Below are 27072 nucleotides of genomic sequence, written 5' to 3'. Positions count from 1 at the left end.
AACAACAACACACGAAAGTGTATTTAAGGTTCTTTTGCAAAGCGATAGACACGTGCACTTGTTTTCTGCCTGTATGACAGAAAGTCAAAAACGAGGACCAACTGTTTATTTTCAATCGCGTTTTCAGCCCGTCCACCTTTTTGGCCCTGCGAGGCGCCGTATCAGCTGACACAAGATCCTTGAAGTCATTCATGAATCACATGACTACAACAGATTCATGTTGTATGCTGCTGAATACTAGTCGAGAAACACTTTGGCAGCTTATAAACGCATTAAATGTATTTAAAACGTGCACAGTGCTTATTTGGACTGTTGGAGAAGATGCGTCATATCATCACTGGAGACGATTTGCTGCTAACGGAGCTAGCTAGCTAAATTGGTGAGTAAGTTAACGTTAGCTAGGAAGTGGCGAAGGCCAGAACTAAAAAGTAGCACACAGTAACTATAAAACTTGGAATTGATTATGATGTGTGTGCAACCTGTCTGTTTAGTGGTATGTGACTTGGGCTTACATATTGTGTTTACATTCCCTTCACAGCTCTTGTGTTGTCTCTTCTGGACTGTGACTAGAGAAAGCAGAAATAAAGATGTCTCAGTCAGCGACTGTCATCAGTGGGATCCAGAGGATGGTTCTCTATGAAACCAGAGCTGTAAGTTTGACGTGAACATTTTGCTGTTATTATTGCGGTCTTGCCATGATACCCATCACCTTTGGCCAGTTTGTGTGTGTGTGTGTGTGTGTGTGTGTGTGTGTGTGTGTGTGTGTGTGAAAGAGTTACACTGTGCAGGGTACAAACAGGCACCAAATGAATGAAAACTAATTGTGCAGCTAATACAATGCGTATGAGATTTCGATTGTTCTGATGCTTACTGGTAAACATACACAACACAGAACAATGCACTGATTGTAAGAACACACTCATATGAGCTAAAGAAGATATGATTTAGCATGACTGCTGTCTACCAGCAACAATCTGTTTTATATTCATACAGTTCAGCTTATTCAGGCTGTAGAAATGCAAAGCAGTACTAGAAACCACCACACCACTCTAATGAAAGTGCCATAAGACCCTGTGGCATAATGATTTGTTCAGGAAGGAGGATCATAATTAGGTCAAAATTTCAAAGACATTCTGGATATTCAAAGCGAGAGAATTCACAAGTCCTTGGATGACATGAAAAGTTAATGTATATACCGTAAACATGAGGGTGGAGAATGATGGAGAGCTCCTGTAGGATTGGACATAGTACTTGTCATCAAACACTGGGTGGCAGCAAAATAATATTTGTGATAGCTTTCTGCTCCAAGTTGTGTCCAATCTACTTTGATTGACCATGACCTCCTTAAAATCAGTTATAAGGATTTGCATGAAAGTTGTACAGACTGTCAAAATAATTGCTTTTCAGCAGGAAAATAATTTGAACATATTACATTAGGGTGGATTTGGTTGCCACACCACTATCAATACATGCGCTTAGGGCACAATTCACTGTGCACTTTACCAATAGTGTGTTGCTTTGCCTTCCAAATGTATTTAAAAGTATTTTCAGCAACTAAAAGTGCACTTGTGTTAGAATGAAAGTCTGATTCATATCCGCCATCACTAGTCACAAACATTTGGAAAATAAGACAGGAAAACATTTGTTGCAGTCGAGTTAACAGAATTTCCTATTGAATCTCTGTCAGCCAACTTTACTGAACATTGAATAATCTGTCTAACTACCCTGGACAAATGGAGCTCCATAGGATACTGGAAAGTGTGGAACAGGACAGAATGGTTTCAATGGTTGCGGACTGTACTGATACATGGTGTTCCAAAGCCCAGTATGAGGGAAATAATGACGTGAAAAAGAGAGACATACAGGGAAGACACGGATCTTAACAAGGGACATATTAGAATGGAGCGCTGTGATCAAATATGTGCTGTGCCCACATGTACTCTGGACTGCAGCTACTCTAATTCCACTTCAATTGAAACTCATGGAGTTTATGAAATGCATATCTGGATTGAATCCCTTGTGTCATTTCACATGTTTCTGATATTCATTTTCTCCTTTGGAACCTTATTGTGAGGAGAAAATGTTGCATATTGTGAGAAAAAACCCTGAAGAAAGTAACTCTGTATCAATGGGACCCTATAAAGCTTGCTTATTACGTCAGAGTCCATGTCTATTGGAATTTGAAAACATGTAGTCAATTTTGTTGGAATTGGTGGGTAGCGACCAAAGTCTGAGCTGAATATCTACCTCTATGAGAAAGCCTCTTGCATTGAAAACCTCTATGCACATGATATTGTGCAATCATAAATAGAATGTTTTCAGTATGCACAGCTAGAACCATGATACATTGCATGGCACTGGTGATAACTTGCACCAAATGCAGACAATATAGCATACACACTGTGTGGACATGATTTTATTTCTCTTTGCAGAGGTATTTTTTGGTGGGGAGCAATCACGCACAGACAAAACATAGAGTCCTGAAGATTGACCGCACAGAACCAAAGGACCTGGTCATAATTGATGATAAGGTAAGCGTTAAATTTCCCCCAGAGTTGGTATAGTGCAAATGTATATGCTTATGTAATGCAGTACAGTACGCCTGGGGGGGAAATTGTACAATCACTCAGCTTGTCCCAAGTGTATTGTGGATGACAGCTTATAGCTGATGAGTGCTGAGCGTGCCTCCCTTTCTTCTGTATTGCTCATTACCAGGATCTATGAGCTGGGAGTTGATTTGTTTGTCGGTGTTGCGGGTGATTATGATGATGTGTTTGTTATTATGAAGCATCCATGACTAAATATCCATTACCCCACGCTCTCAGCCCAGATATTGCACTGACCTGAGGAGACTGTGTTTATTTAATTTGCGTAGTGTAGTATTTTATAAACAGCATGCACGCCTGAGAATGTGGTGAGAGAATTGAGCCTCACCTTTCACTCTCTCCAAGTTCATACTGTATGTGAAGAAAGCTGACACACATAATGAAATAAAGAGCTCCATAGATGAATAAAGATTATACACTGTGTTGAAGAACCTAAACAACTGGATTGTGGGCACTTCCTAGATTGATGCATTTTACAAATACAGAGGAAATGCACATACAAATACATTGCATAGTGCATAAAAAGTAAAAAAAATATTATACAGGGGTAAGAATAAGTATATTCAGCCGTTGGAATCGTTTTTTCTGCATTGATTTTTATTCCTAAAATAAAAAATGTGATGGTTTGTGTCTTTATTTAACACAGCCATTAAGCACTGACAGTGAGTGCTGGTGGAAAAAGTAAGTGAACCCTTGGATTTAATAACTGGCAGAACCTCCTTGGGCAGCAATAACCACAAACAAGCTTTTCCAGTAGTCGCTGATCAGATCTGCAAAATGTTCAGGAGGAATTTTGGCCCAGACTAATATTATAAAACTGATTCAGCTCAGACATGTTGTGAGGATGTCTAGCATGACAATCTCTCTTTAGGTCATTCGTGTATGGGTCAGAGTTACAGTACAGGGTTAACAGTTGTAAGTTTGAACAGAGACGTTAACCACCTCCAGTTATTCCTTTAAGCCTTTAGCTGTAAGTCTGAGGTTCCTTGTTACTTCACTTAACCTTCTCTGTTGTGCTTTTTGGAGTCATCTCAGCTGGGTGCCCACTTCTATAGATAACATTGTCTCCATTTAATTGACAGTTTGTCAGACTGTGGACACTGATCAGTATTTCAGCAGCTGTTTCAGCTGACTCAAAATGTTTTGGATGCTTTTTTAAAAAGGCGAACGTAGCTCTAACATACACTTCTATTATGGTTTAAAGTGACTGAACTTCAGGTTTGTTAACTCCTAATGCCAACAAACTTCTTTTGAGATCATTAGCGAGTGGCACACAGTTTTTCTATCTACACTGTGAACATTCACCTGATTCACCTGTTTTCAAACAGATTGTCTTTGTTCTTAATAGTGACGTTTTAGAACAAATAAATCCTTTAATAGAGGTAACTCCAAAGGGTTCACTGATTTATTCTTGCCACTGAATGTGACTACTTTGCATAATAATAGTTGTTTAGAAGTGAATGATGAAAAAACACAGTTTCAGTGTAGAGGGCAGCTAATCTATTTTGGTTGAATTGCCTCAGTTTGGATAAGTCTAAACCCTTCTGTACAAAAATTGGGGCCATTGATTAAACAAGGGCCTGTTAGTTATTTATTATAGCACAGAAAAGAGTTTCGTACAACAAGGCTCTGAATGAACTTGAAACATAGATATCAAGAAGCAATAGCTTTTCTTTTGAGTTAAAATAACAATAAATGTCCTCTTCTTATTCATAAATGAAGAAACAGAAGCTTGTCACAGCTGTATTCATGTAGTGACTCCATCTGCATGTGTGTATTTTCTTGTAGCATGTCTACAACCAGCAAGAGGTTAGGGAACTGCTGGGCCGCCTGGACCTGGGCAACCGCACCAAGATTGGCCAAAAGGGTTCCTCCGGTCTGTCCAGGGCTGTTTCAGCTTTTGGGATTGTGGGTGAGTATAGTTGCTCTACTCTTTTCCTCGTTGACATAGCAATAACTTTTGTAGGACACAATGATAACAACATGTACCTCAGGTATTGACCCAGTTTTACATATTGTGCTTAAGAGATGGAAAAATGAAATAAAACACCTGACAGTGTACAGTAATGCAATTCACAATAATTTGACCCAGCTACTACGACTACCTTTGTGAGGCTAACAATGTTCAATTCTGACTTTTCACATTATAAGTAAGTGGTGTATTCAGAAGCAGCAAGAAGCTTTGCACATTTTTATTACTTTCCCTTTCAACTTCAGGCAGAACAAAACTGTGACAACATGATTTGCCAGGGCTGTCTGTGAAGCTTCCACCCATCTACTAGTCAGACTTATAAACACGGTCACATTCACACCGATGGGTAATTTAGAGTCCCCAAATCACCTAACCTGTTTCTTTGGGCTGTGGGAGGAAGCTAGAGTATATGGAGGAAACCACACAGGGAACAGTGAACAAGGATAATATGCAAACTCACAGAAAAGCCCCAGATGAGCTCAGGTTCAAACCCAGAACCCTGCTAGCCACTGTACCAAACCAAATGTTTTGTATTTATAACTTACTTATTATAGGTAATATCTGTTTTCCTTTAGGCATGAAAGGGTTTTTCTAAATGACATTGTAAAAAAAAAAAAGCCACATTAAATCCCCTTGATTCAGTATTGTAAAAGAATAAAACATGTGTTTTTGATGTGTAAATTACATCATTAGGCGCCATAGAAAAATGAAGAGCTCACTAAAGTTATTAGCATTCATCCTCAGTGAACCATGAATGTCTGTACAAAATGTCACAGCAATCCAGGTTTGTTTTGATACTTAAGTCTGAAAACGAGGTTGATTGTGTAAGTGACAGACTGGCTAACTGACCGACTGTCTGACTGACTGATGTTGTCATCAACTGAGCCACGCTGCTAAAAAATATGTCACAGTTGCAACGGTCTTACATTGTACTTTCCAGTTCATCCTGTCCCTCTGTGTGTGCATGTGTGTGTGTGTGTGTATACGTCTCCATTTTCTGGCCAAGAAAGATACCGGCTATTGTCAACTAATATTGCCGAGGCTCTTTCAGGGCATAAGAGTAATACATCAAAGATAAAACTCAGCCCTGCTCCCGTTGAAATAAGTGCTGTAATAGTATACTTTTGAGATTAAATTCAGCATCACCATTGAGGCTGTAGATGGGCTGGTCACACTGACACAGACAGACTCTGACACTGGCATCTGTGTAAATAAATGAGACGCTTATCTTTTTTTTCCACTGTGCCCTGATGCCATCTTAGTTCACAAGCTGCTTTTTTGTCAAAGTCGTATGGAATAAAAGAGTGATGCCGCCATGTTGGGTAGAGTGTATCCTGAGAGCTCCTTTGCCTGGCACCTTTCGTAATACAGTATGTAATGAATACCATTATTATAAGCATATTTTTATTCACTTTCATTTTCCAGTTTTTGTCAGTCTGACCCATCTCTGGCAAGAGGGAACACAATGAACTGACACGGGTATTGTAAAGCAGCAAAGTCCCAAGTGAGAGAATATTACAGGGGCCATGGGAGGATGTTTTGCTTTCGTACACGGCTGTGGCTCACATACTTAATTGACTGTCATTACACAGGGAAAAATACCTCATATACTTAGTTGCAACTTTTCCTTGATGTAAGTTCTTCAGATGAACGGCCAGGAGTTATTTACAGTAGTGTAGGTATCAGCTAAGGCAGATAATAAAATGCTACAGTATAATGCAACATTGTGTGTTATTCACAGATTTGAACATGTTACTTTTCAATGTTTCCTGTAGTCGTGCTTAACATAACAAATTACAAAATTAAAACTATCATCAAACTTACTTCATAGTACAGCTTTTACAGTAGGTTTTGATACATACTTGATAAACTTGAAAATACGTTCATAAAGTGGGAAGCAGATCAAAAACAAGAAGTTAAAATTGATGCAGCAGGGTTTAAGTCAAAGTTTGTTGTTAACACTTTTTAAACCCTGCGCACGGCCCAATTTAGCAATCATACAATTCTCCAGTTGCATCATAACATCACCGTCTCTAAAACTATGTGACACCATTTTGTGGTGAAGGTTTTCTCATGAATATTTGTCGCCTCCAATTCTGTGACTTCTATGTAACATGTTACACAACTGTTTTCACAGTCTCAGTGCTCCCAGTGACATATACACACATATTGAAATTACCGAGACTGAAATATTTATTGAGTGGATTCAGGGTTGGAGTGGAATACAGTATGTTGTGTAAAGGAACCGCAGTGTGTCTTCATTTGTAGCATTAGGCAAGGCAAGGCATTACATATATAATATTTGTATGTGGCAACACAATATGAATTTCATCCTCCTCACTAGTCACCTTACATCACACTGGTACTGGGACCTTCTGTTATTGTAAAAGGTTTGAATGTAGAAGGAGTTCAGTTGCAAAACTGTATCTGTGACACACTACTGAGCTGATTACACAGATTAGTCTTAGTAGTAATATAATGAAGGTGCATGTCTAGCTGGCAGACTTACATAAACCACTGTCCTTGAGGAGACAAATATTACTAATAATATTCAGACTATTAGAAAAACACACAACACCATTCACATCCATCTATTATTTACTGAATGCCAGATATTACAAGATAGCTCATCAAAAGCTGAAAGCAAATCACTGAGTATATTGCGTGATATTTTCTGGGTCAGATTTTTAATTATGTAAGACTAAATGGATTTGAGTGTATACATGACATGACACACAAACACTCCTGACTCAAGAGTAGTTCACTTGTTTGTGTTATGAAATCTGATTTGCAGGCAACAAAGAGGTTGACCTACATATCTGCTTACTCAATTTTTTTTAAATGTCCGTCATAAGGGGAAAATGTTCCCAGGTAGAAAGTTTGTTTATTCTGAAGGATCTGTAGATAGATGATCTAAACATATCTTTATTTTTTGTGTTATAACAGGGTTTGTTCGTTTCTTGGAGGGCTACTACATCGTGTTGATCACGAAGCGCAGAAAAATGGCTGATATCGGTGGCCACTCCATCTACAAAATAGAAGACACAAGCATGATATACATCCCCAATGATTCAGTCAGGGTTACTCACCCCGACGAAGCAAGGTACTGTCTGTTGTCAATGACGATTTTGCATTCACATTCGTTCTCAAACCTACCTGTACATGATGTCGCCATCAAGGATTAAAACTGACAAACCATTTTCTTGCCAATACAGTAGAATCCACAAGATGAATAAAATTGGTGAAAACCATAATTTCCAATCACTTTGCCAGTTTTTTAAAAACTTTTTCCCAATGAATACAAAAAGGCAGAAATGCAGTGCAAGGCAAGGCCACTGATGCCTAATGTATGCGCATGAGTCTAGATCATGTTTTCCAGCTCATGACTTTTAGATGGGTTTCTTTATAGATACGTGAGGATCTTTCAGAACGTGGACCTCTCCAGCAACTTCTACTTCAGGTAAGACAAATACTTGTTCCAAATTCTCTCTGGAGGGCTCTATTTGTTTGCAAGTTTGATATGATATGGGATATTTTTGGATTATTGTTTCATTTTTTGGGCGGGGTAAACTACATTGATGAATTGCATCTACAAAACCTAAGACATGTGTCCATGATTGGCTTACATGTCTGTTTAGTGTGCAAGGCTGAAATTTAGCAGAGAGAAATTGCCAAGATTTTTTATTTCCCTTTTTATTTTTTGTGAAGCCGTCTTAAACTTAGCACAAGGCTGAGCATGTGTGATGATGCCCAGAGGTTAGATAAAGCCTTGCATCAGTATCAGTGAGTCAGTTGTCAGGAGGACTTTGCACACAGCCTGAAGATTTGATTGAATAAAAACACCTTAATAACATATCCTATTTTGCATGTGTGATATTGACTCATGGTAAAAATGTTTAAAGGGACATTGTGTAACTTCTCCTGTTATCTATTCACATTCATGACGGACCACTAGTTTACATAGAGGCTTGTTTATGCCGTTATGTGCAGCGGCTGTCGTCTGTCTGCCGTCTGCCCAATTTCAAGTGAATGCAGCATGAAAAATATGATTGAGTTGCTTACGATATACAACCGCAACACTAGATGGGAGTAATTCTTACACAATATACCTTTTAATGTTGGCATTACCTTACAGCTACAGCTATGACCTGAGCCACTCGCTGCAGTACAACCTGACTTTGCTGCAGAGGCCGTACGACCTGTGGTCATCAACAGCCACTGAGGAAGAGGTGCACACGCAGAGCAAGCAGGACAGCTTCGATATCTTCGAAGATGAGGGCTTGCCTACGCAAGGTGAGTGGAAGCTGACAAATAGCTCTTTATTCTATCGGTTGGAGTAGACCTTGGAAGACCATTCAGACGAACCTCCATACTCATGAACCTGAGGACATGTAAAGGCGAAGAGCACAGAGAAATGGAAAGGGGACACGTTTTAAACGGGAAGAGGGACAGTAGGCTACAGCAGTGAACCAGAAACTTACTGTAGATAGTGATTGGGTGGATGGTGCTAGAAGTAAACTCCCAAAGCAGATGATTTGGGACACAAAGGCAGAGAGTAGTGTTTAGAGAAGCAGTGACAATGGGAAGACAGTTTTCAGGTATTTTATTAACCACTGTAACATGTTGAAAGGTTGCAATTCCATTACATGGTTTTATGCCTTTTTAGACGTATCATTATTTATAATTATACCTTGTTACTATTGCCACATAATTGATAAAAAAAAAACTAGTACCTAAGATATTAATTTCTTAATTAAGTTGTGGAGATAACTTTATTAAGAAGTTGATATTTTAGTTTTTAAAGAAAAAAACTTGTACCATGGCTTCGTTCCAGGTCCAGTTTTTAGTTTCTAAATATATGATCTTGGTCAAGGCCAATATCACCTAAGCTAATCTTTTTTTTTTTTTCCATCTGTTGCTATTTAAATGCTAATTCAATCTGATCCTAGATCAGTAAAATAATCCAGAGGTTTCATGTGTCCCTTCTCTTCCGCTACAGTTGTTTACAGCCTCCAGACTGAGCCGTACTACAAGTACGTGTGGAACGGGAAGCTGCTGGAACGGGTCAAGGACATAGTGCATCATGACTGGCTCATGTACATAATTCATGGCTTTTGTGGTCAGTCCAGTATCCTTTGACAACTGTCAAGTCAGTTATACATGATGGAATTGTTTGGTTGTTGCTTTTCTAAATGTTTCTGCGTGCTTTCTTGAATTGGCATCACCAACCTGATGATTTGGGCTCTAAAAGAAACTTTTAAAAAATGTGCCAATGTAAAAAAAATCTGCTATACAAATTATATAGTGCTTTTCAATAGATAGACAAGATCTTTCAAAATCAGTGTTCATACGCTTGTAAAAGACACAACTCTCACAATGTCATCCTTTGTCAGCACTCCCCCTCATCTCCCAGCAACACTTGTTGAACTGTGCTCGGTCTCCATCAAAGCACGTGGATTTCACTGTGAGCATAGGCTGAGAAAGTGTGTGATTCAGCACAGAACTGCAGAATCAATTTGTGTTTGTTTTTAGGGCTTTAGCCGAGCAAGTACAATGGCAATTAAGCAACGATTATCAAGTATGTAAACACTGCCACTTGCATAATCTCTCCATCTGTTATCTGCAGGGAGAAAGCTGCAAGATTCTGATTATTTGATCACATGAAATAAGTGACTGTTATTTTGTTCATGCATGCACACATTTTTGTTTAGTTTTTTTGTTTTTTTGTTTTTTTGGTCTTGCATTTAGCTCTGTAGCAGTTTTTGCTTTGACGTCTTTACTAGACACAAACGGTGTACCAGGGATTTGTATATAGCTCTACATTAACAATTTCCCCTGGTTTTTTGAGAAGCTTTGGTAGTGTTGATGCATGGGTTACTGCTGCAGAGGGGCTTTGGGCTAGACTAGAGCTGAATAAATAATTTGATTCATTATGCTAAAATGTAGCCTTAGGTTACCTATACTAAAGATTTCAATAACTTTCCATTAAGTCCCCTTTTACATAAATCATACAAAGCAGTGTAAAGTTGTTGCCTTTTGCTTTTAAGTCAAGAAAAAAGTTTATGAAACCATTTTATTTTTTACCAGCGATTATTGTTAATGCAGTAATTTGGTAATACTTCATTTTGTCTTGCACTTGCTAATGCCAGTGTGTTGCACATTAAAACTCAGCAGGTGAGAAGCTAGGGTGCACTTAACAGTCAGTACTGTCATCTCTTATCAGTTGGCGTTTGTTATCAGGCAGCATGCTGCCACAGAGACACTGTATGAGTGTTTAGAGAGTTCCTGGAAACAAGCCTTCAGTGCTGTTTTTCTGTGAGTATAAGAGAGCCAGTGGGAGTAGAAGTGGGAGTTTTAAGCAGAGAGGGTAAATGCAGAAATTTGTGGTTGATGAGGAAACACTGAAGCGGACAGGAGAAAAATACATGTTTGAAAAGATGTGATCTGCGGGTGAATAAAAGGGAGACATCTGGCCCCATTAAAACATTCCCAAGTGTATGTGTAGTAGAGCTATGGTAAGATTGATTATTTTGTTATTTCCAAAATGCCTGTACTGTAATTAAGAGCAAGATTTATGTGATGTAGTCCTGTTATGGTGTTTTCATGTTTTGTGTTAAATTCACATGCTAACTCATTCATATAAACCACAACTGATGCTGATTTAGATGTCAGACAAATTGCTTAGTGTAAAAATAAGTTGGAACTTCTATTTACATTGGCTGACTTATTTTTTCAGCAAATCACTCATATCATTTAAATTGCAATTGACATAAGGAATACTTTAGACCTGCAGCACTACAGTACATTTCTCTTGGCTGCAATACTTCAACATCTTTTGTCTTGCAGTTTAAGCAACTACACTTTTGAGTTGATCTGTGATAATGATAACAATTCTTTCTGTGAATTGCAATATTTCTAATGGTAAGTTCCTGATGCTTCAAGGTGCACTACAGGTGTGTTAATAATAGAAAACTACAAACACACCACATAATGCACACAATAGACTATATGTGTGTTCACCAACAGGTGACTGTGTAATGCAGCGTCAGTGTCTATCATGTTGAGTATTCCTCCTTAACCACCAAACTTTACCACAGAGCTTCTCATCTACGGCCGACCAGTTTACATCACCCTCATTGCCAGGAGATCCAGCAAATTTGCCGGGACCCGCTTCCTGAAAAGAGGAGCCAACTGTGAGGTACAGCAGTTGCTGCGGCAACGGGGAAGAATAGATAGCGGAGGCAGGCTCAGAGCCACCAGGATGATTGAGATGACTCACGGTGATCACGGGGGGTTAATTTGACCCACTGCCTCTTCCTCGAGTATGCATGGGTGTTTGTGTGGGTGTGTGGCAGGAGGGGAGAGCAACTTTAGGAACAAACACAGATTTCCTCTTCCAATTTGGAACGTTTATTAGGTTGGACGCTATCTTCACCATTTCCTGCTGTTGTGTGCATTGCCACATAGAGTTGTCATATGAAACAGTTAAACAGTGAAGCACACTGATTTTTTGGACAGTTGATATTTTGACTCATAACAGAAACAGCACAAATACACAGACATGTGCAATGATAGATCTGTTTAATTTAAATGCATCAGTGAGCTATTTTACATCAGAGTGTCATGTAAAAATGTCCACCAAAAAAGAGGCATGACCTTTGATACAGCATCTCGATCAGCCTCTCCAAAATCTCTAGGCTAGGTACTACTTTTGTAGACCCCACTTTCTTAAAAAAAAAAAAATCAACCTTAGGGTTTCTCTGTGCTTTTCTTGTTTCCAGGGGGATGTTGCTAACGAGGTGGAGACAGAGCAGATCGTCCATGACGCCTCAGTTATGTCTTTCTCGGCAGGAAGCTACTCCTCATATGTCCAAGTGCGAGGTTCAGTCCCGCTCTACTGGTCCCAGGACATTTCCACCATGATGCCAAAACCGCCCATACGATGTAAGAAACACAGCTTTTCCTTGAAATGCGTCTCATTTTGAGCAGCAGCAGCAGCATCCAAATATTTGGTACACGTGCTACACTCTGCATTTCCATGAGTTTTAAAATTGAAATGGTAAAGAGCTGCCAAAGGTCAATGGAAAGGTGATGGAAATCTTTTCTTCTATCCATTTTGCTATGAGAAAAGATGCCGAGTGATAGATCCAAATATAGCCTCTTTAATGTTTGAATGCGAATCATTACTTATTAACTATTTATAAATATTTCTAATACTCATATATCGCACATATGCATAATATCTTAGTAGCTGCCCAGGACCAGAAATAACCTTTACCTTGCAGAGAACAGAGGAAAAATGCAATGTCTTTCAGGGCCATTCCTTTCAAGATAAAAAAAACAGAAATAGGTGAATTCAGGACAGACCACCCCCCCTCCCCCACACACACACCTAACATTGGTATTCATCTTTGAATCCATTTCCCCATCTCATTATAAACTAGATGAATACATAAAACCTGGGGCAGAGGGAGGTGATCAGGTCTCTGAGATAGATGACACTGGAGACTGCTGTGTATGTGTGTTCCTGTGTGTCTATAGGCTGGAAGACATCAGTGTACAATGCCTGTATTAAATCATAATCTTTCCCCCCCAGTTTGCCCTTTTATTCATCCTTGGATGACATTTACCCATCTGAGATAGAAACACCGAGCCCTGTCCCTAAGATCCCCCTGTGTATCAACTTACCTCATCACATTGGTCCCGCTTTGATCTTGAAAGACAGTCCTTATTTTACATTTCCCAAGTGTTGCTCAGTTCTCCCACCATCAGTCAATCTTTTTCTGCATGTGAACTTTAAGTCAGTTGGCCCTTAGTGTTGGTATATTTTCCTATACTGAAGATATGTGAAGACTTATTTAATTTGTCATTCACAAGATGATGATGATCATGCACACACATCAAGATCGTGTCTGAAAGGATTGATTTTATTATATCAATGAGATCAGATGAGAAGTATTTTATATTTTTTGGTTTTATGATGACACCCTTATCTTTGCATTGACCAGTCAAATTGCCATTGTGAGAGCCAACATGCCAACATGAGAGCCAGAGACGTCCAACAGCCCATTATCAAACTTACCAACTTGATACACACATATCTCGTTGTGCGCCTCAGTTTGTTGAAAGCACCACCAAAGCAACATCTACGATGAGAAAGTGCATCAATATCAGTTTGCAGGCTTCATATCTAATTAGCTTCTAAGCGGCAGCACATTAAATAGCCTCAAGGAATAATTTGACATCGGGGGAGTACGCATATTTGCTTTCCTCCTTAGAATTAGCTTGGGTGATACCACTCTCATGTCTGTAGCTCAGATATGCAGCCCATGGTCTGGCTAAGTGTTTCCCTGCTCCTCTATCGATCTTTTTATTTGACTCTCTACAAGGGAATAAGCATGTTTCCCCAGACCGGCATCTCACTGCTCACTAGAGTTTACTTAGTGTGTCTGTCTGTGTCCCAGAGAGAGCACCACAGTGTGCGCACATATAGATATTTTCCCCAAAATCCATCTCTGATTTTATTGATACAAAAAAAAATTAAAAATCACATTGACATTATTTCTAAATAAGCAAAAACATCCTAATTTAAGATATAATAAGATATGCCTTTATTTATACCACAGAGGTGAAATTCCAGTGTTGTCAGCAGCAATACACACATACACATACAATGTCGAAAAAAGTGCAGTAGTGTAAAAATTGTATATACACGAAAAAACATAGAAGCATAGAAAAACTGTTGTGATATTTTAAAAAGGAAATTGCACGTCTGTTGTTTGGGCTACTGGGAACAGACCTGATTGTGGAGTCTGACAGCAGAGGGGAGGAAGGACCACTCTCTTTCACACAACGCGGGTGAAGAAGCCTGTCACTGATGGACAGGCTTATTTGATGCAACTCAAACCTTTTGTCACCCATTTATTTTACACCCTTTTGTTCTACCACAGCCTTGACTGTTGTGAGACTGATAAGAAGCCTCATCCATGCAAAAGTCATGTCAAATCAGAGTGATAATCAGCCCACGTTCAATACAAATGTGATCTTTGATCGGGATGTGGGCTGCATAGAATGGCATCAGACAAATCTAGGTCAGCGACGTCGTAGCTTTGAACTCGATGTCTATGTGTGCTGAGCACATTCGTACATATCCCAGGATCCTTTGCCCCTGGCCTGTCTTTGCCATGCCATGTCCAGACTAATCGTTACATAAGTATATATAAAATGTCTTTATGACTGGCCTGAAGTGGTGGGATGTCTTGGTTGTGATGGAAATGACCTGAATGGGCTTCTCCTCTTCGTCATCGTCATCATTATCAACTGTCCCTTCCCAAGGTGCATTAAGAATGTTATAGGGTGCCATGTCTTCTTTATGTTTACCTAAAGCCTCGTTCCCCAAAGGGGCCTCGGCAGCAGTAGTGGAGTGAAGTTGAAAACTATGTGACCACGCTTTTGTTTATTTTGTCACTTTTGTAATACCCACAAGAGATGGTGTGGGATAAAGTGTGGAACGAGCTGACCTATTTCTTCTAATCTGCCTTCTGCCTCCTTTTCTGGTCCAATTTGGTGGCAGGCTGCAGGTGTGGTACTGTGCGTGATTGGTAAATGGAGGCATTAAATATGATTTTAAGATAAAGAATGAATAGAAGAATGAAAATGGAAGTGAATGCATGAAACGGTGGGACAATAAGCTAGAACAGACTTCGCTGCTCAGTATTGCGTTAGACTTCACAGTCTTGCACTTTCATTTGTCCATTTTATTGGCCTTGAAGCAAACTCGGCCATGTTATCACATGTTACTTCATCTCTCTGTATTTCAGAATTGAAGCTTGAGTTATGGAAGAAGGTGGAATCCGTTTTTTTTTTCTTTTACTTTTTGGATTTCAGAATTTCATATTTTGCTTGTTTTTTCCTAAATTGTGGTTACCTCAGTGTGTTGAATGTTAAGCAACCAGTTTTCCCTCTCTTGTAGTGGACCAAGCTGACCCATATGCCCATGTAGCCGCCCTCCATTTTGACCAGATGCTCCAGCGGTTTGGCTCTCCTATTATCATCCTCAACCTGGTCAAGGTAACAAACAGGCACACACACTTTTTTTTCTACATTTCTGTGGTAAATCATCCATGTGATTCTGCTTGTCTTCTTGAACAATGGGAATAAGAAGAACAAAACTGACATCCCATTGAAAACAGTAACAGGTGGTGTTGAGAAGAGGGTTAACAGTTTCATACATACATTAGGGGAATATTTGCTGTACACAGACTGCTAGATAAAATTACAGCCCATCGCCTGTACTGTATATAACATCACAATACACAATGTGCCCATTTTGTGTCATTTGAAGACACACAGTTATGTAAGTGTTCAGTCTCTCTGAGTTCCTTGAAATGATTGCAGTCTCTGACCGTGGCTGTGAAACTGTGAAATAGTTGCTATGCTTTGTGCTGGCACATTTAAAACATCTACACAGAAAGGACACGTGTGAAGAATTCATTCGGGAGAGTTTTCTGTGGTTGTAAACATGAAGTTATAGTACATCTATTGTTGTAAAGGGTCTCCAGCTACAGCGGTAGGTCCACACATTTGAGGAGACTTAAAAGCTATGGGAAGAAGGATTACACTACTAAAGCTCTATGTTGTTTTGTTTGTCTTAATCTTATTTATTTAAGTGCTTCAACCTTGTATCTTTGCTCCTCGTCAAATTGAATTTGTAGCTCCTTGAATGTCAAAGAGAAAAGAAATGATGACAAGATATATTATGTATGCAGATGACACCGTGATTTTTGTAAAAGGTAAGGACCACTCTGATGCTGCTTCACAGCTTACAAAGGTCATGGTAAATGTATCAAACTGGCTGAACAATTGCCATCTACAACTTAATTCATCCAAAACTGTTGCTATGTTTTTTGCCAAAACAAAAAAATCATACACCGAGCCTGATGTTATTATTTCTGGACAGAGAATCCAAATTGTAAACAAATATCTAGGTATTATGTTGGACAGTAATCTCACTTTTAAACATCATGTAAAAAAAGTAAGCAATATTCTCAAAGTCACACTTGGAAATTTCAGGCACCTCAGAAATCTACAGAAGCTGCGAAAATGTACATGTTTTCTCTCATATTATCTCATATTAACTATTGTCTACCCGCCTGGGCCACTGCAACCCCCACTACTTTAAACCCGTTAATATCATTATACAAGCAAGCACTCAAAATCCTGGATAAAAAATCAAGAACCTTCCATCATTGCACAATCCTCAAAAAATATAGGCTTCTAAGCTGGAACAATCTGGTTTTCTTCAAAAACTGCTGCCTTATATACAAAATCCGTCACAGCTTAGCTCCGCCTCCACTCTGCAGCCTTATACAATTCAGATCATCCGCAACAAGTGGTACAAGAGGGGCGGCTAGAGGAGATTGCGAGATCCCATTTAGAAAAACTTTATTTGGTCAGTCAGTGTTTTCCTGTAGGGCAGGCAAAGAGTGGAATACAATACCACAAAACATAAGAGAGTCCATTTCATACGGTGCATTTAAAGCCAATCTAAAGAAATGATTAATAGAAAACCAAATTTGTGAACACAATCCCCCGAATCCCCTGTAGTACATGGCTTAATTAATTAAGTGTAATTTGACTTGTACTTGTTGTTCTTGTTGTTGATATGAATATTCCCCCGTCTGAATGGGGGGTGTATACATTACTGTGTGGTTGAGGGGTAAAGGGAGTACTGGTTGTGGATTGGATAGTGTTTGTGCATGTGTGCGTATGGGTAGGAGGGGTGGGGGTTAAAGTGTAATGTTGCTGTTGTAGATATTGTGCTATTTGTCTTAATGTAATTTGCTACCTTTATTATAGGTCTCATTGCCATGCTCCATCCGGCAGGGGGACTGCCAACGGAAATTAGCCTATTGGCTATAATCGGGTGCATTTACATTTTATCTTTTTAAAATGTTCATTAATGTACACTGTCCCTCTCGAACAAATAAAGGAAAATGAAATGAAAGATAATTTGACAGAGGAAGAAATGTTGTTTTATGACAGGCAAGTGTGATCTGCTGAAAACTGCAAACCAGCAAACCTAAACCACCTAATATAGTTAGAGTGCAGTAGTCAAAATGACCTTAATGAGATCCATGTAGTTAAATGTTGGTATTGTCTTTTAAGAAGATTTAGATTGTCATTGTAAGATCCAGACGTGGATCTTTGTGAATTTGTTGCTGTGATTCTTCAGTTGTCTTTGGATGAAACATAGCAGCCCTGCGAAATCACTCAGCAGGTAGTTATCAGGGTGTTATTGTAGAAATTGTCCGAGCGCTCACTTAAACAATCACAGAGGGTTTCCTGGTGGCTGGTGATTACTACCAGTTGAAATGTCCCTTTGACTATTGACGATCTGCCTGTGCATTGCGTGGAAAAGACACAAACAGACACAGCCGTGGTGAAAGGTAACACATCACTGCACACAAACAAAGCCACCCCCCCCATCAACCCACCCCCCCACCCCATTTTCTTCTTCCTCCCTCCTTCTGTCCGACTGTAAGATGTTATCCAATTCGAGCCGCTGCTCTCGTAGTAGTAGTTTTGCAATGCTTCTTCGCATATACACTCACATGGACACAGTGGAGCACGCCGCTCCATATACACTCTGTAGCTTGGGTTTGCGAGCTCACGTTGTCACTCACAAGGGGAGCCGTGAGACAAGGGACCAATCGCAGACCTCGGAGGTCCGCACAAGCTGCAGCCATGTGATAGCTGCAGACTGTGGGGAATAAGGGAGGGGACCCCCCTGCTCATAGACTACACCCTCTCTCTCTTATCCAAGTGAGACGGAAAGAGGAAGGGAATGGCAATTAACCATAAAATCATGACAGCCCATCTCTCCGTGGTGGTGACTGGGGGTCGGCGTGGCTGTGTCGACTCCGGGATGGGTGCACGGTTTTTTCATGGGTTAGTGCATGTTCCTCGGTGTGCATGCTGAGAGAGGAAGGAATGGGGAGCGCACATGGCCAAGCATGTGAATCACTTTCCTAACTGGCTAACCTAATTAGAGTGAATTTTCTCTCAACTGTGGGAGAAAACTTTTGCTCTCCTCACATCGTCATTTCTAAAAAAAATTATTTCATTTGTTAACCCTAATTTAATCAGAGTGATTTCTAAAGAACATAATCTTTTCTCATTTTCTGTCCAAAATGGCAGCAACCACCCATCATCCAACCAACACACACACACACACACACACAAGGTGGAGGGAAAAAAAGAGAAACATTAAAAAAAAAGCCATTCAGTGAAATCTTTACTATGTAAAACTGTATTTAAAAATAATTACAGACCTCATTTCCGTCTATTAAAATGTCCATTAACAGCTCCCTCCTGTATGTACATGTGCATGGGTGGATTCATTCCTGATCTATAGCTGAACCTTCTTACATCCACAATGATGATTATTACCATGGCATTTGTAAACTGGTTTATACCTGTGAATGGTACATGTGCTTTTGTGAGTGTAATGTGTTTTTGGGCGTGCATGCGTGTGTGTGTGTGCGACCGAGCGAGTGTAACAGAGGAAATGTATGTAGGAAATGCACTGGTAATTTCACTGGGTGCTGTGTGTTGCTTTGCCACTTTGCTGGATGTGTGGACGGAGATGTGGGCTGCTAAATGATGCAGCCAAGCCAATTATCACCCAGGGTGATCAGTCAAAGAGCCACAGTGAGGGGTGGAGGAGTACACGGAGAAATAACTTAATCGTCAATGTGATGACAGGCCCAGAGAAAAACTACAACTGTGAGCATTGATTTTCATCAAAATCCCTTTAAAAAAAAAAAAGAAGAAAAATCTTTTTTCATTGTATTTCCCCCTCCTGTTGATTGACTAAAAATATCTGGGACTCAAAAATATAGAAGTAGTGTTTATCTACTCATTCAGAGAATAAAACACTCAGAATTTTTCACATTATCTTTGGACCTGAGTTGGGTCATATTTGTTTTATCCAAAGTATTATAGGATGGTTTGTAGATGCACTTGGTTTTATGTGTTAGAAAAATCATGATCACCACATTGTTATTTCACCTTTACATTCCATATTTGTCATTGCAGAAGACCAGCCTTGATACAGTTTTATAGAAATTTGCTGTATTACTGTGCTTCTGACAAAATAGAAAATGAGGGTGACCATACAGTACATCAATGTGTTTTTAACCTTGCATGAATTTGTAGTTATCAAAATTTAATTTACTATATCTGGATTCCAAACGCTCTAGCTACTCCAACCCTTAATCCCTCTCTTTGCAGCATAACAATCTCACATCGCTGCTTCACTTATCATATATCTGCAGCATCAGTCATCAGTACTACAGTACATATATCCATCTCTGCTTGTAAATTGCCTCTCACAGGTCCATTTGTCTCTGAGGTCACTGTGGAGAAGACCTGAATGCATCAAAGAGAGAAAACATCTGTCACATGTCTGACTATATCAGTTCATGTACTCATGGGACCTTTGAGCAACTTGAATTCTATTGTAACTGTAAATCAACATCTTTGAATAGGACTTTTTTTCTGAAGCTTTGTCGTCGCAGAACTGACGTCATGTGCTATACTTCACACCTCTCTTGTGCCACAGAAACGGGAAAAAAGGAAACACGAGAAGATTCTAAGTGAAGAGCTCTACCCAGCTGTGATCAACCTAAATCAGTTCCTCCCTCCAGACCACTGGATCGACTACATCGCCTGGGACATGGCCCGCTACACCAAGAGGTTAGTCTAGTCAGCTTAAACTTGCTTAAAACCCAGTTTTGTCACTGTAGTATGTTTACACCTTCACTTATGCTTCAAACACAGGACTAAAATAACTGAAAAAGTAAATTAAATGTACCTGAATTGGGCATGATGCAACCTTTGCAACACAAGAGTGGAAAAAAAACACAGACTCATGGTGGTTTCAGGCTTAATGCACAACAATGGCTACATCTGTATGGGGATAATTACAGTTATCCCTATATGCTTTCATTGTATTCCAATTACAATTGAAATACAATACTTCTCAAAGAAGCTGTGTGTGAGATTGTTTTATCTCCCAGCCGTAGCTGCAGCTCAGTGGTAGCTCAACTGGCAACCCGGAGGCTGAAATGCCACTGACGCTGTGATTGGGAGAGGGCGGTGGGTGGCGCAACAGGCCAAAACACAAAACCAAAACATAAACATGATTCGCAGGCTGCAAATAAAATGTCTGGCTGTACTATTGTTGTCACTTAGATCAGTATTTCAAATTAACATTCCTTAGTCTCTGGTGACATATTGAGTGATTTTATGATTACTTGCTATACATTTCTTACATACAGTTCCTTTAATATTTTCTATTACGTTTTAGATTATTATCCGTACCTCACTGGGATTATAGTAGCGTTTGGCAGTTCTTTGAAACAAAATCACCTTTTATAGATTTTGAGGCTAAAACTAATTTTGTGAATAAAGTGTTGTGAAAAGCCTGGTGAAATGTGAAGCATTGTGTGTACAGCTGCTTTCTCCATCTGAAATAACAGCCCAACTCTGGGAGTGACGCACATTTGCTTTTTTTGTGCCAAAACCATGCTAGGACAACTATCCCCAGAAGTTGCTCTTGTTAGATGTGTGCTGACAAAAAAGAAATTAAATAAGCATTTAACAAAACATAGAAGTATCTCTGCAACCCAGCCTCAACAACAGACACAATTTCTTGAGAAACTACCAATGTGACCTTCCTCTTTCTCGCTTTTTTTTTTTTTTTTTCTCAGTAAGTTGTGCAACGTTCTGGACCGTCTGAGTATGATCGCGGAGAATGTGGTCAAGAGAACGGGCTTCTACATCAACCGATCCAACTTCTACTGTCACACCCTCAGACCCGATGACAGGTGAGCCTCTGTCAGACCTATACGTTACCTCTGCAGTCTCTCTTGAATAACTGACAGACACACTTTCAGAACAGATTTTAAACTTTGGTCACATCAATTTATTTGATGCAGAAGTGCAAAAGGGATGTTTAAATGATTAGAGGTAGCACTGGATCAAAGTGCAGTAGCAGATGATGCATGATTAATATAAGAGAACTGTAAGAAGACTACACCACTATCTTTTCTGCAATTGCATATCAGACTTTTTCTAAGAGCAAGTACATTTTCCATTTTTGAATTCATACCTATCCAGAGTCGTACATTAATCCACACGGCTTAATTTGGAACCTCTCTGATATGAATTCTTAATGGAAATTATGCCTGATGGCAGTTGAGCCACGGACTAGATTCCCGCTCGTGTTCGTAACGCATGCCTCCTCCATTGTCTGCATGTTTTAATCACTTTCACCCAACATTATGATTCTGTTACATAACCCAACGGTGGCACCACGGTCAGTATTTATTACCCTTTTTCTTTACATTACCCGACACCATCTCGCCCTGTAATACACACTCACTTAACACTCATGCACGCAATGCTCTGCTCTCATGTACACACACCAAAAAAACCACTCATTAGCTATCATGTAGATGCACTAATCATTATGGCACCTGTAGCACTGATCACATGCATAGGTTGGCTCATGAATAGTAAAGAGGATCAGAGATGAGTCTGTCTTTATCATACTGTCTTTGTCATTCCTCGCCACCTCACTTCGTTTACACTTACATTCTTTAGGACATAACATACTTGATTTAACTACACTTGTTCATTGGTCTCAGCCAGTTCATTGAGTTCATGCCCTGAAGAGGCAGACTTTGCTTTCAAACTCACCCTTCACCAACTATTGAATTCTGTTTTCAGAGCTTCTCCGTTGAGCAAGGTTTTTGTCGCAGGCTGATTCCTCTTTGCCTATTGCTGTTTTTAAAGAACACTTTAAACAGAAAGTGATGAATAGTGTGTAGTGTATTTAATCTGGGTAAAAAGGACTAAAAAATACTGAAAGCCCAGAGCGGAAAGTGGACTTTGTTCACTTGTGACTGTCCTTCAGCTTGAAAATCTGAAACTAAAATCCATCTTGCTTTTATTTTCACAATCTGACATTTAATATACTTTTTAGGGGTTTATGTACTGCTGAGCCTATAGTTTTTCTCTCATGCTTAACTGTGCTAACTAGCAAGCAGCTGGCTTTGTATTTTCTATACAGATGTGAGAGTGCTATCCAGTTTCACAACTAGTTCTCAGAACAAGGCAAATAAGTGCAATAAAAAAAAATGTCAAACTGTTCCCCTAAAATATGTTAGAAGGTGTTATTTACGCTACATTTCCAACTATGTAAGCAGTCTTATGATAATGGCTTCATTCTGTTTGTGCTCAGATTTATTGTCATTTCCACACATATGCTTGGCACACCTGCAAGGAAGTGAACTGTTGATGCTCATGGAGCCTAATAGAGCATAAAACAGACATTAAGGATAAGTGTAAAAAGGATGGAATGGATGCAAATAACGTGGAGGCAGGGAAATGGTTATTTTAACATTGATCACACCTCTTGCAGCAGAAGAAGATGAGCCTGTGGAGCTGACAGCTGCACTTTAATGCCTTTTGTTTGTTTTCAGTGTTTTATCCTCCCAGTTGAATTAAATATCTTATTTTCAGGTGGGGAGATGTAGGAGGACACATCACAGCCAGTGGACGAGTACAGGTATGCCACAATAGAAAACTGGTCAAAATTAATCAAATGTTTTTTTTTCTTTCTTCCATTTCAGTATTTGCTCATATAAAACGGGTGAATAAAGCAGAGTTAACAAATAGAAACTATCAATTCAGTCATAGAATGAATTCAGTTTCACGTTGAGATATCTAGGCTAAAATAACTTTTGCGTATATAAGAGACCCATTATTAATTGCTGTAACTGCAAAACAAGGCCATTGCATTGACATTTAGTGCATGAAAAGCGGTTTTATGAGTTTTCATGGAAACCTTGATTCTTGTGGAATAGTTATAAAAGATAAATATTTGCAGATAATTGTGCCGTTAATGTTGTGATACCAATTGTGGGCTTTTCATGAAGTTTTTGTCTGATATCTTGTAGATTAATAGATTGGTGCTGAAAGTTTAATAAGTTTTTGTTATTGCAGACCGGTGTGTTACGGACCAACTGTGTGGACTGTCTGGACCGGACCAATACTGCCCAGTTCATGGTGGGGAAATGTGCGCTCGCCTATCAACTTTATGCACTAGGAATGATTGACAAGCCCAAATTGCAGTTTGACACTGACTGTGTGAGGTAAGGCTCATTTGTTTATTACATATTTTGTGTGTGTGTGTGTTTTTTGTGTTCTTGCTAAGTATTTTTTGTTATTAAATTCTGAACTAATTCCATATGCATGCATTGAAGAAAATGATTAATGAGGATCGCTATAGCCACATATCAATATGTGTATGAAACTTGGAAATTAGCAAATGAATCACTTACCTCCGCCCTTAATCCCACTGTTTCCAGCACAATATCCAATTCCACAAAGTTGCACCACTTCTACTATATCCCAATGTATTTAGTGTAGCTTGTATCTATGATTCTGCACCCTCCGCTACAGTATCTACAGTATGTCCAATTCTGGTTGGACACTGAAATAGCTTCTCACAATTATTATGAGATAAACATCACCCTGTTGTCCTATAGAAGCTGAAATGTATATACATGTGGTTGTGTGTTTTTCATGTCAAAGGCCCCATGCTTATCTGCCTGCCCAATGCTTGTGTGTTTTTCTGTGTGTGTGCGTGCGTACCTCAGGTTGTTCGAGGAGCTGTACGAGGACCATGGAGACACTCTGTCTCTGCAGTACGGCGGCTCCCAGCTGGTCCACAGGGTCAAGACCTACCGCAAGATCGCCCCCTGGACCCAACACTCCAAAGACATCATGCAAACCCTGTCACGCTACTACAGCAACGCTTTCTCAGGTGTGTGTCACATCAACACATTTTTTTTTATTTGCACAAGCTTTTCTTACACACAAACCATCTTCATGTCAGAAGTTACCATAGCAACTTTGGGTGTAGACTTTGAACTTAGACAAATAGACCATAGAAATACAGGCAATATATAAAGAAAATAAACACACACAAAAGATGTTTACAGTTTTCAGCTGCTGTACAACACCACAATTGCTAGACTGCTAAGAGAGTAGTCATAGCTTTGCAGCTGTAAAAAATATTCTCAGCAATACACATGCAGCACATTACGCACCCAGAATTCAAAATCATAAAAATTATATTGTTTTACTATAAGAAATTAGCACATGTGCTAAACACACCCAAGCAAAGCATCTGGTCTGTCCACTGGGACAGTCTCAATGTATTTGTGATGTCCATATCAAATAAATAAACATAACATAACATAAGTACTAACCTTTTATACATTACATACTGTACATCCTGTGATGTAAATATAGGCATAAACAGATTATTGTAGATACTGTTAAATAATTCTAATGGCAGCTGCAATATTATTATAGAAACTTTTATCGTCAACCCCTGTGAAATGGGACATTTGTTGGATTTGCGATTTCTATTACTGTTGTGTGGAGAAATCTTTTAATTTCCTGAATTGATTTTTTTTTTTTTTTTTAATTTGTCTTCCAATTAACAACCTGGGCATAATTGCAAATCAATCTGGCTTTTGCAATTCCTACAGTTCACGTTTGTAATCATTTTTAATGATACCATGGCTTGTAGTTAGACAAAAGTGTGTCCAAGACAGTCTTCATGGGTGTGTGCACAACATGTGTTTTCACAACATACTAGTGACTGCTCCACATCAAAAGGTGGCATTTGTGTCCCCAGAAATGAGGAGGAAGAGTGTGCTTTGTGTATTAAGCCAGGAGTTGTACAGAGCTGTACTACTTGACCTACTAAGTCGACCTCCTCTCTGTGTGTTTTGAGAAATGGGATCAGTGGCTGGTTGCAGAGCAGATCCCGGAAAGTAGCAGGTTGTTTATTCAGACTGAAATGTCAAGAGTGAGAGACTCATGTGACGCCCCGCACAAACACACACAAAGACCGACAATCTCACACACATAAGTGCTCAGTGCTTTATGAGCTATAATGGTATGACCCGCAGTATATCAGATCTTATAGTTTGAAGTGGCTGAGCTGTCTGTCTCCACTCCTTCCTCCAAAAACGCTGCAATCAGGGCGGAGAAATGATCATAATTCAGTCGCCTGAGAGCAATCCACTGTCTGCTGTCAACTTGCCCTTTTTCCCAGGGCACAACCATTTTCATACATTTACCCATGATTACATTTTCATTTTCATGTCCTACTAGACTTGCCAACTCATACTTCTTCAGTCACTTGCCCGTGGTTACAGTGGTGTTCATAAATTGAAGTAATCTAAATGTGACCTTGTATTTCCATGTACGTAAGTCTTTTGCTCACAATTTAAATATATAAATGAACTCTACTTTTCCTTCCTTAGAATATATTATTCCCACATATTAACCTCATAAAACTTGGTGTCAGATCAAAACTTGATATAGTGGTGTCAACCTCCCTAATCCGGAAAAGGGATGTGTTTGCACAAAAATATTAGACTTGTGCAATTAAGTTGTCACCACAATTTAATGATTCACCTCATTATTGGGAGAACACAGCAGCAGACAAATCAAGTTGTTTTATTTTGCTGTTTTGTTTCCACTTTTTTGTTTCTGTGTGGGTACACAAAGGTGCAGTACACACTAAGAGATGTTTTGCTGCCTTTGAATGACTGTTTTGATGAGACCAGTGAAGAGGTGGGAAAAGTGTGCTGAGACCTGCAGACAGATTTTCATTCATAATACATGTCATGAGACAAGGGTTTTTTGTCAATGCCTTCTCTTGCACGTGTATTATTATGTTCATCCATAACTCTTATCTCATGATGTATTGACCGAATCTCATGCTGAAAATTACCTAGAGAAAAGGTTTGATAGAAGGCTTTAATAGAACCCAATTTAGTTTCTAATTATCTAACGTGACTGTTGGAGCAGCATGCACGTGGCTTCACAGCTGGGGGATGGATTAAATGGCACCAAACTGGGCATCATGCAAAACACGTGCCACACGCTGAGCACACAAACACACACACAGATTATCGCAGCACACTCTCTTAACCAAACATGCTGCAGAGAGTTTTCATTGGTCTGTGTCCTGTTAACAGACAGACCAGGGGTGAGGGAGTTCAACTTTACCTGGATTTCATCAATCATGTTACATAACACATCGTGGGGGGTAAATGCATGATATCAATAGATACACTATTCCCATCTTAACTAACTCCATGACAACGGAGGATGTTTTTATCTGCCTAGGGTGATGGTAAGCAGTAGCTGAAAGCTCAAGTGAAAGCTGATAATAAATAGACTTTATGGTAAGATTACATTGCAACGGTTGAGCAGGATGCATCTTCGTTTTGGTGGAAGGTGAACTGATAAATTCACACCACAGTCCCGTTTGGCATTGCGCTGTAACTAACAAATATGTACATTTCTAATTAATTTCCTCACTGTTTTTTTTTTTCC

General features: G+C 39.4%; 1 protein-coding gene across 1 annotated transcript in view; it reads left to right on the top strand.

Moving 5' to 3' along the window:
• The first annotated feature begins 208 nt into the window (after nt 1–208).
• fig4a (FIG4 phosphoinositide 5-phosphatase a) overlaps nt 209–27072 on the top strand; it is a 47152-nt gene continuing 20288 nt past the window's right edge. Inside the window, exons 1-16 of the mRNA XM_084000990.1 lie at nt 209–379; nt 539–650; nt 2433–2531; nt 4395–4518; nt 7525–7681; nt 7988–8038; nt 8714–8871; nt 9578–9706; nt 11676–11776; nt 12360–12522; nt 15551–15648; nt 20204–20337; nt 21354–21470; nt 23170–23215; nt 23653–23801; nt 24309–24475. Of these exons, the coding sequence (XP_083857116.1) occupies nt 588–650; nt 2433–2531; nt 4395–4518; nt 7525–7681; nt 7988–8038; nt 8714–8871; nt 9578–9706; nt 11676–11776; nt 12360–12522; nt 15551–15648; nt 20204–20337; nt 21354–21470; nt 23170–23215; nt 23653–23801; nt 24309–24475 (1756 nt within the window). The 5' untranslated portion in view covers nt 209–379; nt 539–587. The remainder of the gene's footprint in view (nt 380–538; nt 651–2432; nt 2532–4394; nt 4519–7524; nt 7682–7987; nt 8039–8713; nt 8872–9577; nt 9707–11675; nt 11777–12359; nt 12523–15550; nt 15649–20203; nt 20338–21353; nt 21471–23169; nt 23216–23652; nt 23802–24308; nt 24476–27072) is intronic.

The sequence above is a fragment of the Trachurus trachurus genome (genome assembly GCF_905171665.1).
Source record: "Trachurus trachurus genome assembly, chromosome: 24".
In the NCBI taxonomy this organism is placed as follows: Eukaryota; Metazoa; Chordata; class Actinopteri; order Carangiformes; family Carangidae; genus Trachurus; species Trachurus trachurus.
The sequence above is the reverse complement of the archived record's forward strand: the minus strand, read 5'-3'. Positions and strand labels throughout refer to the sequence as shown.